This window comes from Trichosurus vulpecula, chromosome 2 (assembly GCF_011100635.1).
Source record: "Trichosurus vulpecula isolate mTriVul1 chromosome 2, mTriVul1.pri, whole genome shotgun sequence".
Classification (NCBI taxonomy): domain Eukaryota; kingdom Metazoa; phylum Chordata; class Mammalia; order Diprotodontia; family Phalangeridae; genus Trichosurus; species Trichosurus vulpecula.
Genome location: NC_050574.1, coordinates 279,814,588 through 279,831,280, shown reverse-complemented (window position 1 = coordinate 279,831,280; position 16,693 = coordinate 279,814,588). Strand labels below are relative to the sequence as shown.

General features: G+C 36.2%; 1 protein-coding gene across 4 annotated transcripts in view; it reads right to left on the bottom strand.

Annotated features, from left to right (window-relative positions):
• Positions 1–7,065: 7,065 nt before the first annotated feature.
• The window catches only part of GTDC1 (glycosyltransferase like domain containing 1), a 351,898-nt gene continuing 342,270 nt past the window's right edge, over positions 7,066–16,693 (bottom strand). For 2 of the 4 annotated variants that reach the window (XM_036746191.1, XM_036746194.1), the window contains 3 exons: positions 15,188–15,258; positions 14,395–14,486; positions 7,066–9,075 (listed from right to left, as the gene is read on the bottom strand). In XM_036746191.1, coding sequence (XP_036602086.1) covers positions 8,992–9,075; positions 14,395–14,486; positions 15,188–15,258 — 247 coding nt within the window. In that variant the 3' untranslated portion in view covers positions 7,066–8,991. Of the gene's footprint in view, positions 9,076–11,489; positions 11,527–14,394; positions 14,487–15,187; positions 15,259–16,693 lie in introns of those variants that run through there. The other 2 variants (XM_036746192.1, XM_036746193.1) reach the window with 2 other exon arrangements.

The window sequence follows — 16,693 nt, the reverse complement described above, 5'->3', positions numbered from 1 at the left end:
CAAAGAGAACATTAATCTACTTACTAATACCCAGACCTTCCTGTCTTGCTTTCGGTCTTTCTTAATGTAACATTTAGTAATTGCAGCTGTCTCTTTATACTTTTGTCCCCTCCCTCTTACTTCAGAAACATACTGACCTTGTTTAACCTTCATTTTTTTCCCTACCCCCCACCAACTGTCCACTTCACCTTTTACCATGTTTGTCTCTTTTCCTGCTGCTGCCTGGATTGGCAGCAATAAATGAGGCTTTCAGAGTTTAATACTTTCTGTTTAAATTCTCGTCTTCACTTTCCCCCAACCATTGCACTTATTAATGCCTTATATGCCACTTTTCTATATCTTTCAGTTGTGTAGTTACTGCTTTATATTTTCCTGATTGATCGTTATGCCATGCTAGCTTCCCAGTACTGACTCCATAATGTTGGAGCCGAGGCATTTATTTGGCATACCCTTTGCCTTTGGAATGCCTCTCCTGGCAAGGATGAGAATTCTGGTTTGACTGGGATCCTTAAGTTAAAATTCAAAGCTAATTTGTTCAGTGAGGCTTCTACTCAGAAGCAGTTCTATTTCTCACTGTTAAGTGCTCTAGGATGCTGCTTAGATGAAGGGTGTGCTGTAAGATGCAATATAGTGATATTGTACTTGATTATCAGTTTTCAAAAACAGCTGCGTGCTTTGCTATCTGTGTAAGGAAATATCAGAAGATAATATAGCATTGGTATTTATTGCTCTGTAATTAAGGATGTGTCAGTGTTTTCATTAAAAAAAAGACACCCTATTTTCAGAAATTCATATCTCAGGCATAAATTTCACTATGAATTACAGACTAACACTGCTTTTGAATCATTTTCTTTCTAAATTACCCCTCCCTCCTTTTCCCTTCATTGGAAAAAAAAAATCAGTTCCATGTGGAACTGGGATTCCATGGGCATCCTGCAATTTCTAAGTAATCTGTGGCTCTTGTTTTGGGGTGAGAGGAATAAGGCTGAGTGATGAATCGCCAAAATAGTCAAGGACTGATCTCCAGTACCAGGATTCCTGTGAGAGCTGTCTCAGGCTTCTAGGGCTGGGACTTCAAATTGAGAGAACAGGACCACCATCTGAGGCCTGGGGCTTGAGGAAGTATGACTCAGCCTGAGAGCACTGTTATCTGGGTTTCCTCCATGGCAGCATTTTTTTTTTGGTCCATTCTTTTATTAATGCTGTTTTTTTTTCCTATGGGAAGATTGAACCCCACCTTGGTGGCCAATTCCCTAGGCCTGTCAGGCAATTCACTTCCCTTTGGCCCCAATTTTGGCTGGCTGGGTCTTTGCCTTTTTCCTTCTTCTGCCTCTCTTCCACAGCTGTGACTGAGTGGTGAAAGTAGGCACTTCTTGCCTTCTGTATTTGCCTCACACTGTCTGTAACTGATTTTTGATTAGGAAAAAAAAAAGCACTCTCTCCTTTTTTTCCAAAGAGGCATTGTCCTGTAGTGAGAAGTGACTGACTCAGAGTTCTGAGAGACTTCTGCTTCATCCCTATGTCTCACATTTAGCAGGAGTAAATGTGGGCAAGCTGGCTATGGGCAAAGTGGTCCCAGTTTTCTCATACGTAAAATGAGGCTAATACTTTTAACACCTCATGAGGATCATATATGCAAAGTGCTTTATAAACTTGTCTTTACTGTAGAAATTCTAATTCATTACTCTCTATTCTGATTATCACTGAGGATAGCCATCTTGGGGGCTGGTGTTCTGACCTAAGGTAAGTTAAGAATTTCAGGTATTTGGAATAGCCACTTGCCTATATTGTGTCTCCTCTTACAGGGCCAAAGGGCATTCAGGTAGTAAGTGGCTTGAATGAAAACTGAGGTCCCCTGACTAGGGAAAGCTCAGTTGTAGCCAAAATTCCTCTCCTCTTCATGTTGACACAGAATATAAAATCATATTCCTTCAGGTCTTCCTCCTTTTAAAATTAAAAAATTCTGGAACAAATGAATATGTTTAAGTAGCTCACAAAATACAGATGTGTTAGAGACTTTTCTTTTTGGAGGGGGGAAGGTAGGGCAATTGGGGTTAAGTGACTTGCCCAAGGTCACACAGCTAGTAAGCGTGTCAAGTGTTTGAGGCTGGATTTGAAATAAGGTCCTTCTGACTCCAGGGCCAGTGCTCTACTCACTGTGCCACATAGCAGCCCCTGTTAGTGACTTCTTAAATCACTTTTCTTCTGATAGTAAGCCCAGGAAGTAATAGCATTTGGTGATTTAGGGGTGAGGTGAGGGTAGGATGGAGAACGCTGCAAAGTTGGGAAGAAAAAGGAACTGGAAAGACTTGGCGTACTTCATGTTTTTTGGCGGGGGCAGGGGGCAGGCTTGCTCTGAGCTTTGAGCATCTGAAGGCTATTTGCTGTAATCTCGTGCTATCTCCTCATTCTTCTCTGTTAGAATTGGCATGCAGTGAAACTTGAGAGGACATTTATTAGGAATTAGCACATAGCATTGTGCTAGGCACTGTGAGTAGATCACACTGAGAGTGTCATCTAACAGAGGAGATAACAGCCTTACATATTGCAATGGGAGTAGAGGAGGAGGGGACCACATATTTGTGGTTAGGTGGTAGAAGGGTGAATATCAGAAAACTATTCATTGGACAAGGCATTTGTCCTAGGACTTAAAAAGGATTCATGTGGCTTCAACAGGTAGTGTTTGTGGGGTAGGGAAGTTTAGTAGTGATACTTAGCTTTGACTGAAAATAGGGGAAGATAAAGTTGACATAGGTTGAACTAAGCCATGGAGGGCCTTGGGATGTACCTTATTCTGGAGGCAATGAGGTGCAATAAAAAGCTGACGAAAAGGGAAGGTGGCAACAATAGGCGTTATTCTTCCTAGAGCAGGACTTGACTGTCTGTGGTGAAAAAAATATCTTTGTTCATCTTTCATTGAAATTTAGTATTGCTTTCGATTACAAATGCAGGCAACAAACATTATTCTGAAGGGGTCCATAGGTCTCACCAGATTGCCAAAGGGTCCATCTCTCCCACTCACACATAATCCATTAAGAATCTCTGCCCTAGAGCTTTTTTGTGCATTAGAAGGTTCACAGGTAACAGTTTAACCCTGGGCATTTCAGAATCTTAATGTGTATCAGTCTTCTCATCTGTAAAATGGAGATAATACTAATTTCTTAATTGTTTAGGATTTTTCTTAAAAGAATGTTAGTTGAAATAATGACAATAAACAATTACATTTACTTTATATAACATTCATTTAAATAAATTATAGATTTTTGTGTGTGCTGGCAGGGGAACTAAAGGCAGTCAACCTTTTCTTTATTTCATACGTTGCCATGGCCAAAAACCATTTTATCCCTAGGTGGCTATTCTACTTAATCATGAGCTAGGCTGGTCCTTAGAAAAGATTTACTGGGGCCATACTGGAAGTCTTCCCACATGGCAAAACCTGTCTTCACACTTTTCTAGCATAGCATTTAAGAACTCAGGTTCACATCTATGTTATGATGAGGCATTGCAATAAAGGATATCGAGGAATTATGTTACATGAAGAGAAGATGAACTGGTCACATGGCAAGAACAGAGGTTGACAAGGAGACAACTAGATAGGTGGCACCCTTGTGATGTTAGGAGGAAGCAAAGAAAACCTCTAGCACATTGGATGGACTCCATGAGTTAGGCATGTCCTTTGAATGGGTTGCATTCTACATGAACTCTTGAATCACTGAAACCACAGATTCATTTGAGTACTTTTAAGAGTGTTGAGGGGGCAGCTAGGTGGTGCAGTGAGTAGAACACTGGCCCTGGAGTCAGGAGGACCTGAGTTCAAATCCAGCCTCAGACACTTGACACACTTACTAGCTGTGTGACCTTGGGTAAGTCACTTAACCCCAATTACCCTGCCTTCCCCCCTCAAAAAAAAAAAAGCAAGGAGATTATATAACCTGACCACTCATTTATTCTTCTCCACCTCAAAACAAATTTCACCTCTATGAATAACTATTTTTTTTTTTGCTCTATCTATACCAAAATGTTTATAGCAATAATTTGAGGGTCCTGCCATCCTCAGCTAACCAAATTTGCAACCTTGGTGTCAACCTTAATTCCTCATTCACGCTCACTCCATATACCCAATCTGTTGCCAAGTCTAGAATTTCTGCCTTCACAACATCCATTTTATAAATTCCGTTATCTTCATTCATGCTGCCACTATTCTGTTGAAAGCCCTGATCACCTTATACTTAGACTATTGCGATAGCCCCACTGATTGGTCTCCTGGGCTCACCTCTCCTCACTCTAGTCTCTCTCTAATTGAGCTGCCAAAGTTATCTTTCTAAAGTGCAGGTCTAATCATGTCACCACTGTACTCAGTAAATTCTAGTGGATTCCTATTACTTGAAAGATCAAATATTAAATCCCCTTTTTCTTTTAAAGCCCTCACAACCAGGGCCCTTTTCTCTTTCCAGTCTTCATTATATTTTACTCCCCTCCACAGAGTTTGTGATCAGCAACACCAGCTTTGTTGCTGGTCCTCTCATACTGTAATGCTCCATCTTTATCTCTGACCGTCCCCTTCCCTGTAATGCTCTTCCTCCTCTCAACTCTGGGCTGCAGGATGCCTTTCCTGTTCTCCCCAACTCTTACTGCATACCCTTCGATATTACCTCTGTAATATATCATGTATAGGTCAACTCCATACCATGATGAGTTACTGAAATAAGATTTTAGTGAAGGGTGATCCTTTGACTTCTATTTTTTAAAAAGCCTGAATCCATAGGATTTTAGTATTCAGAATTATGAGCACACAGAGATTCTAATATTAAACGATTCATAATTGTCCATTCGTTTCCTTGAAAAAGCAATTAGAGAGTATCTTGACAATAATCAATGGCATAGGATTCATAAAGTATATTGACATTAAAAGATGTTCTGGCTACCGTATTGAAAATGTATCATATCACTCATGAGTGATATCTTTAGATTTAAATGAAAATATCTTTTGTAGCTCATAAATATTTCTGGGTAACAGATGCTTTTTCAAAAACAGATTTTACTTTTTAAAATACAAAATATAAATAACACCTTCAACAAAATGAAATCTGCTTCCAGATGCAATTCAAGGTGTTGCAATTTATCTCTGCAATTCTTTATGGCTAAAATTCTGAGTACCTTATAGATTTGACCTTTATTATATACCAGGATGGCAGTTGGAACACCCCTATTGTCCTTTACAAGATCTGAAGGACATGAGGCCAGACCTAGGATGTTTTTTTAAGGATGTTATTTTTTTCTGTTAAGAGTTGGATCAGAATGAATAATATTTAGGGCCAGGTACTACATTCATCTTTTGATTAGTGTTTACCTGATCAACACGGAATAAATTGATATTTAAGAACCTAGCATGATTTTGATTACTCTAGTAATATGCAGTCAGAGATATTAATTGCTTATTAGAGAAGCAAAGGGCAGGTTCCTAAGGCATTATTACTTGTTGCATGATTACACTATTGCTCTCTCTCCCTCTCTTTCTCTCTCTCCTCTCTCCTCCCTTTCTCTCCTCTCTTCTCTTCTTTCTCTCCACTCTCTCTTCAGTGGACACTCACAGGCCTCAACCCGTTGCTAACTGGCACAGAAGCTGACTTGCCCTGTCTCCAGCCTGGACTTATCTGTCCCTACTACAGGAACCTTGTTTCCCTCCAATCCCCTTCAATACCCCTGAAACACCCCACCCCAGCACCCTCACCCCCCATCCCACCCCTGGTCCCCACATGCCCCCATCCTGCCCTGGGCACCTTAGTGCAGACACTTGATTGGCTTTAGCCCTACTGCTACTGTGTAATTCAGAACTCACAAGCTCAAACACCAGCCTCGGCCTCCCCAAGTACTAGGGATTATAGGTATGTGCCACTATGCCTGGCATTACTGCTTGTTTGATGTGTAAGCAATGGGTAAACTTTTATAAACACTTTGAAATTTAAAAAAATTTAACTGTTTATTCTTAAAAGGATGAACCCCCCAAAATAAAGCTGAGAAGTCCCAGAATCTCACAATTTCAAAATTGGAAGGGACCTCAGAAGTTAGCTGGTCCAGTCCTTATCTGAGAAAAAAAATTCTTCTACAAAATATCGGACAAGGGTCTAGGCAGCCTTTGCTTAAAGACTTCCAAGAAATGGCCTATCAAGGATGAGCGCCTGTCAAAGATCTTATGGAGAGGATTCCTCCAACATAGAGAAAGGGCATTGGAGCAGATCTTTGAAGTCCTTCCAGTTCTAAGATTATTTGACATATGCAACACAAGGAATAACAGGGGAGTGCTGGTCTACTGAGTAAAAAGAAAGGAATGGGATTTTAAAAGTTGTGGCCTCAAGCACCAATCAATCGCCTGACATTTGTTGAACTCTATAAAACATTAGGGTAACTCTATTTAACATACAACATTAAACAGGTCTGGCTTTATAATAGGTCACCTTATAAACATATAAACATATAAACACAGGTATGTAAAATACATATACGTTCATGTATATGTCTATACATATAATACAAATACATACCTCCAAAGTTGGGACACTGATATCCTCAAATATATATATTTTTTGCAGCTCATAGAATACTCAGACCCAAATAAATGCACAATGTTCTACTGCTGATATACATCAATACCAAGATTTAACCGCATGAGTTTAAGAGGAAGTGACAGTTTTAGCTCTCAGTGTAGGTTTTTGTCCCAAGGGAATTCCAGGTACAGTTAAACTCAAAGTTTGATTCAGGCTTTATGGGTACACATATAGAGAAATACACAGGTTACTCCAAAATTATGCACTCTGATAGTAGGAAAACATTTAAATATTTATGTTGAACCATTTCAACTGTATTTTTTCCCCTATCAACTAGAGAAAAACATCTATGGAAAACTGACTTTTATACAGTATAATCTGAGTCTGCTCACTTCTTGCTGGTATAATGCAATAGATCAAGCCCAGCTTCTTATTTGTGAGATCAGAGTTTAAATTAAAATTGTTGAGGAAGAAGCAGCTGACATCAAAAGACACTGGACTTTATTGAGGCAGATCAACTCAAATTCAAAGGAGAGAACTCATTTGGTAATAAGCACCAGTTTAAAAAAAAAAAAAGTAAAAGCCTCCAGGTAATCTTAGCATCCTGAAGGGATTTTAACAGATCTTCTAATCCAACCTCTTTATTTTACAGAAGAGGAAACTGAGGCTCAGATAACTGAAAGCTAGTGACAGCAGAACCCAGCTCATAAGAATCCCAGTACAATGATTTTAATACCTCATAACTACACTGCATATCTACACCTGGGGCAGGGGGAGGAAAAGAACAAACAATTCTTGCTGTCCAATGGAGTTTACTTCAGAGTTTTTATTTCCTCATACTCTCTGGCTCTGAACTCCTTGACCCATTGGACTCTCTGGCACCCTTCCTGCCTTAGCTAAAAAGTCTTTTCCTATTCCCTGAAACCTTGTCTGAATTACCAAACTTGAATGATGTTTGATACTTGCTTAATTATTCTAGACCTGTGCGACTTACTTCATCCATTGCCTGTTCTAACCTCCGGTTTCTCAAACTGCAAGAATCCCCAGTCACCAGGTCCTGGCCTCGCTTGGCAAATCTCCTTTCCTGCTCCCTATACCTCCGCATGATAAAGGAGGAGAATATCTATTCCAAAAGCCAGAAAAGCTGCAACTCACCTGTCAATAAACAGAACATGGTTAATCAACAGACTTTACCTTAATGACTACAAATGTTTACCTCCTGCTTCTTTCCAGAATGCAAAGAAAATCTTGGGATTGTCATAATATTTTATAAACATTTGCAAGACAGACTCTTGTTCATCAGATAAAGAAACAATTGTATGCATTGACTCTGACACAAAGAAGCGTGCAGTGATAAACATACAGATAGATGTACAATCTTATACATGAATGAGATATGCTAATTAAAAATTGCAGTGGGCACTTTATTAAAAATTTATTCTACAATCTGAATCTTCAAAACATCTTTACATCAACAAATATAGCAGATTGACTGTTGGAATCATGAGCGATTTATCTTGGAAAGATTGTATCTTTATCAGCATATATAGATTTTTATGAACATTTACATTAAAATTATGAGTTTTATTAGAAAATATTTAACTGTTATCTATTCTTGGTCCATGAAAAAAATAAAAGTGGTTCAGCTTTCATTTTATTGGATAGATGGCACCACATAGCATATTTCCCATGCTAGTTTGAATTACAGCTGTTTATCTTGCAGCTTTCTTTAAGATTAATTAAATGCAAATGTAACTCTGTGAATCATGGGAATACCTGCCAGACCCCTTATTAATACCTTCACTTAAAAACCCCTGTGCCAGAGAGTCATTAATTTGCTAAAAGAAAAGTGCTAAAGCAGCCCTTTGCCCACAAACAAGTCATAGATGGCTGCCCAATTAGTCCAGTAGCACTCTGATTCTTCTTTCAGGCCCTGTGGCCCTTTGAGGACACAATAAGGCTCCAATGATAACCTGGCAACCTAGGTAGAAACCCAGCCAAGTGCAAGCTTTGAAGCTGCAGTTTGGCTGCCATCATGTCGGCAAAAAGAAAGAATTCAGGCACCATGTCATCCAGTACAAAGGATAAAAACAGATTCAACCGGAAATTCAATGTGGCACCACATATGGGATACATGAGTGCGGTTATACAACAGGCCACATATTTTTTTTTGAACAGTCTCCTGCATGTGATGCCGAGGACATGTGTAACCATCATAACGTCTCTAGGAATCTGTATTTAATTTGAGTTGGGGTGGTGGCAGGGATTGGAGATCTGAAGCCGCCACAGGTTTGTGGCAGATGGCTCTGTGTCAGCTATGACAAGCAGCCAGGCTCGGCTTCCTCTGCAGATTTTCTTTTCTCTCTGATCAGGTAAATATGGGCACACTCTGGAAAGTTCTACAGATTCTGCCTTAGGCTGCAAGTTTGTGACTTAGCCCCATCTGTCACAAATCTTCTCTAGGTTCTGTTGTAAGCAGAGACCTGAATTTACCACGGAGTGCTGCCCAAGAAAATCGAGCCATTTCGCCCTAAAAAAAAAAAAGAAAGAAAGAAAGAAAAAAGAAGAAAGAAAAGGAAAAAAAGAAAAAAAAAGGAAAATGAAGGATCATTAACTACTACTGAAAGACAAAAAGACTGTTGAAAAATTATGCTGCAAATTTTAGGTTTGATTTGCATGAACTACATTTTTAAAATCTCCAAAATTAACAGTGCCTAACTTCCAATTAGCTCAGAAAATCCCAGTCTCTGGTTCAAAGTCTAACTAACTATATTCACAACCTTAGGTAAAAGCTACTCTTGCGAATGGGTAAATTTTGCTGCATACTTATTTCTTGGCCTATGTTAGGGATGACAGCTATTAGAAGGTTATCATCTAACTTTTAATTTTTATAAGCACAGTATATGTTATATTTCTTTAAAATTAAAAAAAACTAACGTGAATTTTACTTTGAACTGGGTGCAGGCACAAGTTAAATGGCAAAGCATTTATAAAGCATTTCATGCTTATGAATTTTATAAAAGAAATATATTGTTTCATGATAAGTGTTCCTTTGAAAAAATTCCATGCAGATAGGTTGCTTTTTTTTTCCTGATAGATGGAGAGGATGGAGTGAAGAATCTTACCCCAAACTAGATGACACATGAATGGTAGAGGAAGGAAGGTCAAGAATGTATGTAAGGCAGAGTCCTAGGCTTAGCCTTTTTACCCTCAAAGAGTACATTTACTATGTTAAAGTTTTTCCTCTTGTTTTACTTTAAAAAAAAAAGGAATTAAGACTTTGTTTTAAATTGTGCTTGTGCAGTTGTGAGTTTTTAGTAGGTTTTAAAGTGTCACAGGCTTTTAACTTTCCCTTTTTATTAAAAGTAGTGAATTTGGAGGACTCCTGAGAATAACAGGACACACGCCATTCACCTCTAAACTGTCAGCTCAAATTCAATTCAAACCTGCAGTGACCAAGCTGTTCAAGGAACTTCACTGTTTAAAAAAAAAAAAAGCTTAGCCAAGGTCCAGTTAGAAACACTGTGACATAATTAAAAGACCAATGACTTATCTTGGAAATCATTCCAACTTGGAGGCTAGGACAGTTTAAATCCATGCTGGACAGAAGGTTTATGCAAGAGTATAAGAATTCATTTCCCCAAAACTGTAACAAGCTAGATGCTATTGTATTTTTTTCCCCATGAAGCTTTTTAAGATGTTTTGTTGAACTCTGAAGAATTAGAAAGGAAGAACTGGGCCAAAGAGGAGTAGAGGCTGCCATATTGTAAATTACAAGGAAAACTATGCACTAGAATTCAGGAATAATAGCTAATATATTTATATTCATACCCAGAATACCTACTTGGTGGAGAAATAAAGTGGGGCATTTCGATAGTGGGAAAACTCATAGTATTCAGAGTTAACCTGTGTCTGCTTTTTACTTATTCTATGACTCTAGGAAAATAGTTTAATTTATTTGTACGTTTTTTTTTCCCTCTTAAGTACAAATTTGGTACCTTGGGACAGTGGGGACAATACATTTTTCAAAAGCATTCTAAGATTCACCAATTTTAGGTTTTCTACAAAAATAAAATATTATTGTTAATACTATTATGTGCTTTAAATGAATAAATTCACCTTTTCAGATGAAACCTTCATGATAGTGGTTTTGCTAGTGGTTAGAAGAAGTGGGCACTACTTAGGATGAGGTAAGTCAATCAACTTGTGTCCATTTTATTCCAGTAATGCCTTTGCTGACTACTCTTAGAAGTCTGTGTTTAAATTGAGTTTGGATTACAAGTGACATTTGTGGTGTTGATATGGTGAATCCTAGTCTGTATAAATGACAAGGATGTAGTCAAACATAATTCCTAGTAATCTGCTGAAGAAAAGACATTTCCTAAAACAAGAAGGTTGCAGTCAAATTGACAATGAGTAATTTTACATGCAAACTTGAAGAGAAATTGGATAAATTTGACACATTGATTTCTCTTGGTGTCAGATTTCCTTAAAGATGCTAGAACATTGTGTGTGTATGAGTGTGTGTGTGCACACGCGCGCTAAAAAATTTCAATATCTAAAATCATGATAGGTGGTGATGAACATAATGGTATATTGTAGATTTCCATGTTACTAAGAGCTACCTTATTTCCACCTAGTAACCCACTGTTCCTTTCCTTTAAAATGATTGTTATGTAAGATGTCTTTACTTATATCAAAACAACTTTAATTTATTTTGAAATTAAAATTTTACTTCATGTATAACATATGCAAAATTTTGTTGGCTTAAGTTAGAGCAAGGAACAAATGTGGTTTAGAGGGTGGAAAGCTGGCCTCTGATTCAGGAAGAGCTGGGTTGAAGTTGGGCCTCTATGACATGTTGGCTGTGGGTACCTAAACAAGTCACTTACTCAATGCTCCAAAGGACTCTCTAAGGTTGTAGGTTACAAGAAATTTGCTGACCTGCGTTGGCAGAAGGAGTATCCTCATCAGGAGTGTCCTATGCCAATGAAACAAGAGGATCATTTAAAAGAAAAAAAGGAAGAAGAGTTCTAGCTACTTTGATCCTAAATCCTCATCCATATGAAAAGTCTTAACCTACAGTATGGATGGTGTACAACAGAGAGTTAAGATAATCATAAAAATAAAACTTTTAGCCAAAGTCTAAGTTATAAAAGTAAAAAAAAGGTGAAGTTAGAGCTTTAGATGTCTTTCGATCTTTTCACATCGTGACAGATAATATAAATGCTGACTGTCAACAGTTTAAATAATGGTATATATGATGTTTTTTTAAAGTATAGGAAAATAGATACTTTTACACAGTGAACTAAGAGCCTCTCTCTTTAGCTAATGCCACAATAAAAATTACAAAAAAAATTGGTAGTTGTGAAAGGGAGAGTCAATTCTGTAGTAATCACCTAAAGTAAAACTACTCTGTAAATGTATCCGCTAACAAAACATGTTTTGAAAGTATTATTGACAAATATGCTAACAATGAAATATACAGTTTTTTTCTTTTTATAAGTTTAAGTCTGTTACAGCAAAGCTAATAAATCAAAAGATGTGAGCAGTGATAGATCCTGTGTTAGATGTTGAATTTTTCTCTATGTCTTATTAACAGAAAAGTTTTCTGAAATTTTTTTCTATTGAGAAGCTATCAATTACTTCTAGTGCCTAGCATAATTTATATTTTAAAATTTTCATTGTTATTCACAGAGACCACATGCATATAAAAGGAGTTGAATGAGCAAGTACATATACAAAATCACATTATGAACAATTAGGGGAGGTTGATGTGAATAGAGAAAGACATAGACAGATATAGAGAGTGTGATATATCCATTGGCAAGCCATCTTGAAAATATACTAGAAAGATGTACAAAAGCACTACTGGAAAATTATCTGCATGAATGACAAATTTATAAAACTTTAAAAAAATGAGAAGAATATCTTTTAAAATATATTCTGTAAAAAATATGGAAAAGTATATGTGTGTATTATGACCAAGGAATCACATCAAATGACAATGAGATAATTTTAAAGATACTGTTACTATTCTATTGATACCATTTTAATGTATCAACATCAGTACAGTGAGGCTCTTTCAGAGCTTTTCAGGGGATATTTGGAAAACAATTCTAGAACATTCTATCTTTGTCATGGTACAATAGGAGTAGCAGCACTAAAACTTTTCAACTGGAAATGTTTTCTCCTATTGCTAAAAGGCAACTTGTTGGAGTTACTTCTTAAGTGGTTTAACACGTCCACAGGCAGAATAACAGGGTTAATAAGGCCCAACCTGAAACAATGCGATAATTTGCTCTATTTTGATGGTGGCATTTAAAAATAACTCACCAATAAACTACTTGAAGGAAAGGAATTATCTGCTTCTGGATATAGCCAGTATACACTGATGTGTCATATTTGGGAAAATGCACCCATCAGGGAACAAGGGAAAGGAATGAGCACTTATTGAGCACCTACTATATACCAGGCATTGTACTATACTATGGGCTTTATCAATATTATCTAACTGATCTCATTTTTATTAATAATTACTCTATCATTTACTTCATTCTCACAAAGTACATATTTTGGTAGTATAATATCCCTGAGTTTATTTGTATAAATGTTAACAATACAAACAAAACTATTCCTGAACTTGAAGAATTAGGAAACGTCAAGGTAAACTTTCAAGGTCTGTCTTCTCTTTGAAGCCTCCTTGTATAACTATACAATAGTATTGACTCAAGAAGTAATGCTGAGCACTAGAATTGTTCAGTCAGCATTTTAAACTATTATGAGCTACCTTCTGAACCATTGCCAAGTTAATAGACAATGAAAGATAATGAGCTTGAAATTGGGTGTTAAATTGCATTTTTGGTTCTCTCCTTTTTTCTTGAAGTTTAACTGTTTCCTGCAGAAACAAAGTCTTGTTTTGATATGTAACTATGTAAATATGTATTTTTAGACCAGGAAAGGAAAAGTGAGGAAAAGCCAAACAACTGTATTCCATGTGTCATGGTTCTATATTAACACATGGAAATTAAAATATGATAGATTATAAAACTGTAGATTGCAGACTACACTGAATTTATGTAAAATCAAGACATCACATTGGAAGAATTTTTTAAAAAGTATTACTCATGGCCTAGCATAACCATCGAACTCATAAAACAGATTTATTTGAGATCAGTGGCTCAGAATTTTAGTAGGGTATCTGTGTTGCCATTTCAAAAAATTTTCTATGTTTGATTCAAGAATAAGGGATTAGACAATGAACATGAATGTCTGACATTATCTAAAATTTTATCTCCTTTTTTGTTTAGATTGACATATCTAAACTAGAATATGTAGTTTTTTTAAAAAAATTTGTTGTTGTTCAAATGTTTAGTGAGTATTAGATTCTTTACAACCATCTTGCAAATAGTTCAGAAAGGAGGCAATGACACTCTCTAATGTCATTCACCTGAATTTTTGAGTACTGGAGATTTCATTATGATAGGAAGAAAGGCTTATCCTCATTAGTATAATTGTAGATTCTTTCTTTTACTTCCTTTTAAACTAATGAGTTGCATTAATCCAGGTTCATTTTTATAAGCCTCCTGGGTCCAAATGTAAAGGACAGTCATCTTAGAAAACAATAAATTTTTTAAAAAGCATGTAGCGTGCATTAAGTGCACGTATTTCATAAGACCTAGGTTAATACAACTGGCATCCAGTTTAATTAATCCTTGTTAGTGTAACAACTAATATCCCTCCCTAGCATGTTTCCTTTAAACATTAGTATGTTAATTGTTTTTTTTAAAGATTTTTCTTTGTACTTCAATATGGCATTATACCACGTAAATCTATTTTCAACAACTACCTTATAAAGATGTTTTCTTATAATATCTGGTCTCTTGCAGAAATTCTGAAGTCTTTTAAAAAGCTGTTCAGGTGTAGAATACAGATATTCAGCTGCAGGAAAAACAGATACATTTTTAATGAAACAAAAACCTCAAAGCACACACTCGATATTAGTCACTTTACTAATTAAAAATGCATATTGCTCTGTGCCGCCTCATGTTTTACATTATTTAAGCATGATTTTATAAGGTTACCTCAGCTCACAAGGATGTTTAATGCTAAATAAGACTGTGTAGTTGTGCTGTTTAGACATCTCCTTTGGGTGATTAAAATACATTATTCTAATGTAACACAATGCATATGTGATACATTTAGTGATGAGATTTTCAAAGAACTGGTAGTTGAGCTGTATGTACCCTGTACAACAGTTGCATGTTATTAACCATTAAACTGTTTAAATAATTTGGAGTGATTTCCAGTTCTCCATTTTTCTCTCTGTCTATCATTTTCTAAAAATCTGTAAGCTATTGGAACAGCACTGACCTGCTTATAAAAATCCATCATTATGGGATGTGTATGCTAACAATGAAGAATGCTATTTGAAAACTTGCTTTTTTGTTATCTTGAAAGAACAGATGGTAAATATAAGCTTACTCTAATGTATTAAAACACATAAAATTTTCCTTAACACTAACATGTTGACTTGCCAAATAAACAATTGCTCTTGCCTAAGTTTATTTTCAAACTTTATAATTTAGCATGAATCATGTATTAAATCTCAACAAAGAAGAAATTACATTAAAAATAGCTACCTGGAAATATTTCCGGATAAACCAAATCTTTGGGACACAGTGGGTAACAACCACAATATACAGCTTCTAACCTAAAGACATTTTTAAAGGGGGAGGGGGAGGAGGAGTTGAGGGTGGATGAGAACAGAAAACAAGACATTAATGACTTAAGTCAGAAACTTGTTTTGTCCATTGATGTTAACTGTATAAACTAAGAGTTAGCTGGGACAAGGAAAAATGGTCAGCAGTCAAATATTTCTAAATGCCAAAGTTGCTCTTTTAAAAGATTTTATTGATTATATATGAATTTCATAGAACAGAACCAACAGCATATGTTTTGTTCACTGAATAAATCAAAGCGCAGCTCTGCATTTTTTTGTTTTTTAAATACTGTTTAACACATTTTATAATCAGCAGATAAACACATGTAACAACATGGTAAAGTATGGACAGCTTTTCTTAATAATGCTACAAAAGCCTAGAATGTTCATTTTTCAAATATGTTTAAATACAATAGCAACGACCTCACATGTAACTGTACTTCTCCCCTACCCCCCAACTGTTAACATTTAATAGCTACTCTAAAAGCCATCAGAACTGGCTTATAGTCTGTTAGGATGGGACATTTTCATTTTTACCTAATGTTTCAAATCACTTCATTATTATGCAGAATGTACAACTTTCTTTTTTCATAATCACTATTCAAGATTCCTTTGGCAAAACACCTACTGGTTCACAGACATTGTGCTTTCATTAGTTACAACCAAGATTCTCATAATACTGAAAGAGAAAACTTTTATTGTTGTACAAATAAGTCAGAAAGTTTCACTGTGTGATGGGAACTTCCCAAGGACAACTAATGGGGAAGTGACTGTCACGTAACCTTTTTCTAGGTGAAAGGGTTAAATAGAAAAGAAAGTATTTTACTTTGGTGGATTTTTCCCCCTCTGCATAATGGCTATTGATCTGACATATAATAAACTTTAAAGATACCACTGTAATTTCTGTTGGCTAGAAATTACGCAGTGAAATTCAAAACACTTCTTAAATATGTTTATTTTATGAGAGACTTTGAATTGCATCCAAAATGCTGACCAAAGGAGGAATTTTATTTTGAACTACAGATTTTTTTTTTCAACTCAAAAATAATTTGAGGTCAAGTCAATGTTTACCTTGTTTATTTACAGTGACAAAACAAATGCAATTTAAACTGTTTTTAAGTATGTGATGTTTTCCCCATTTCATTACATTAACTCAAATTGGTTTGAAAGAACTGCATTTATGTTGATTCTGCAAAGTTTTGAAAAATATGCAGTTTTAAAATTTGTTCTATACCTGAAAGGAGTGACAGGATGACAGAGATAAGAACAGAAGAGCTAGTAACTAATTGCTAGTTTGGAGTCGAAACTAATGCCGAGTACTTTCTGTATATTAGTTGTAAGCACATAGAAATTCCTGCTGCAACCATAATACGAACTGCATTGTGATTGTACTTTCAAACATTAACGATCGTATTGAATACCAAAT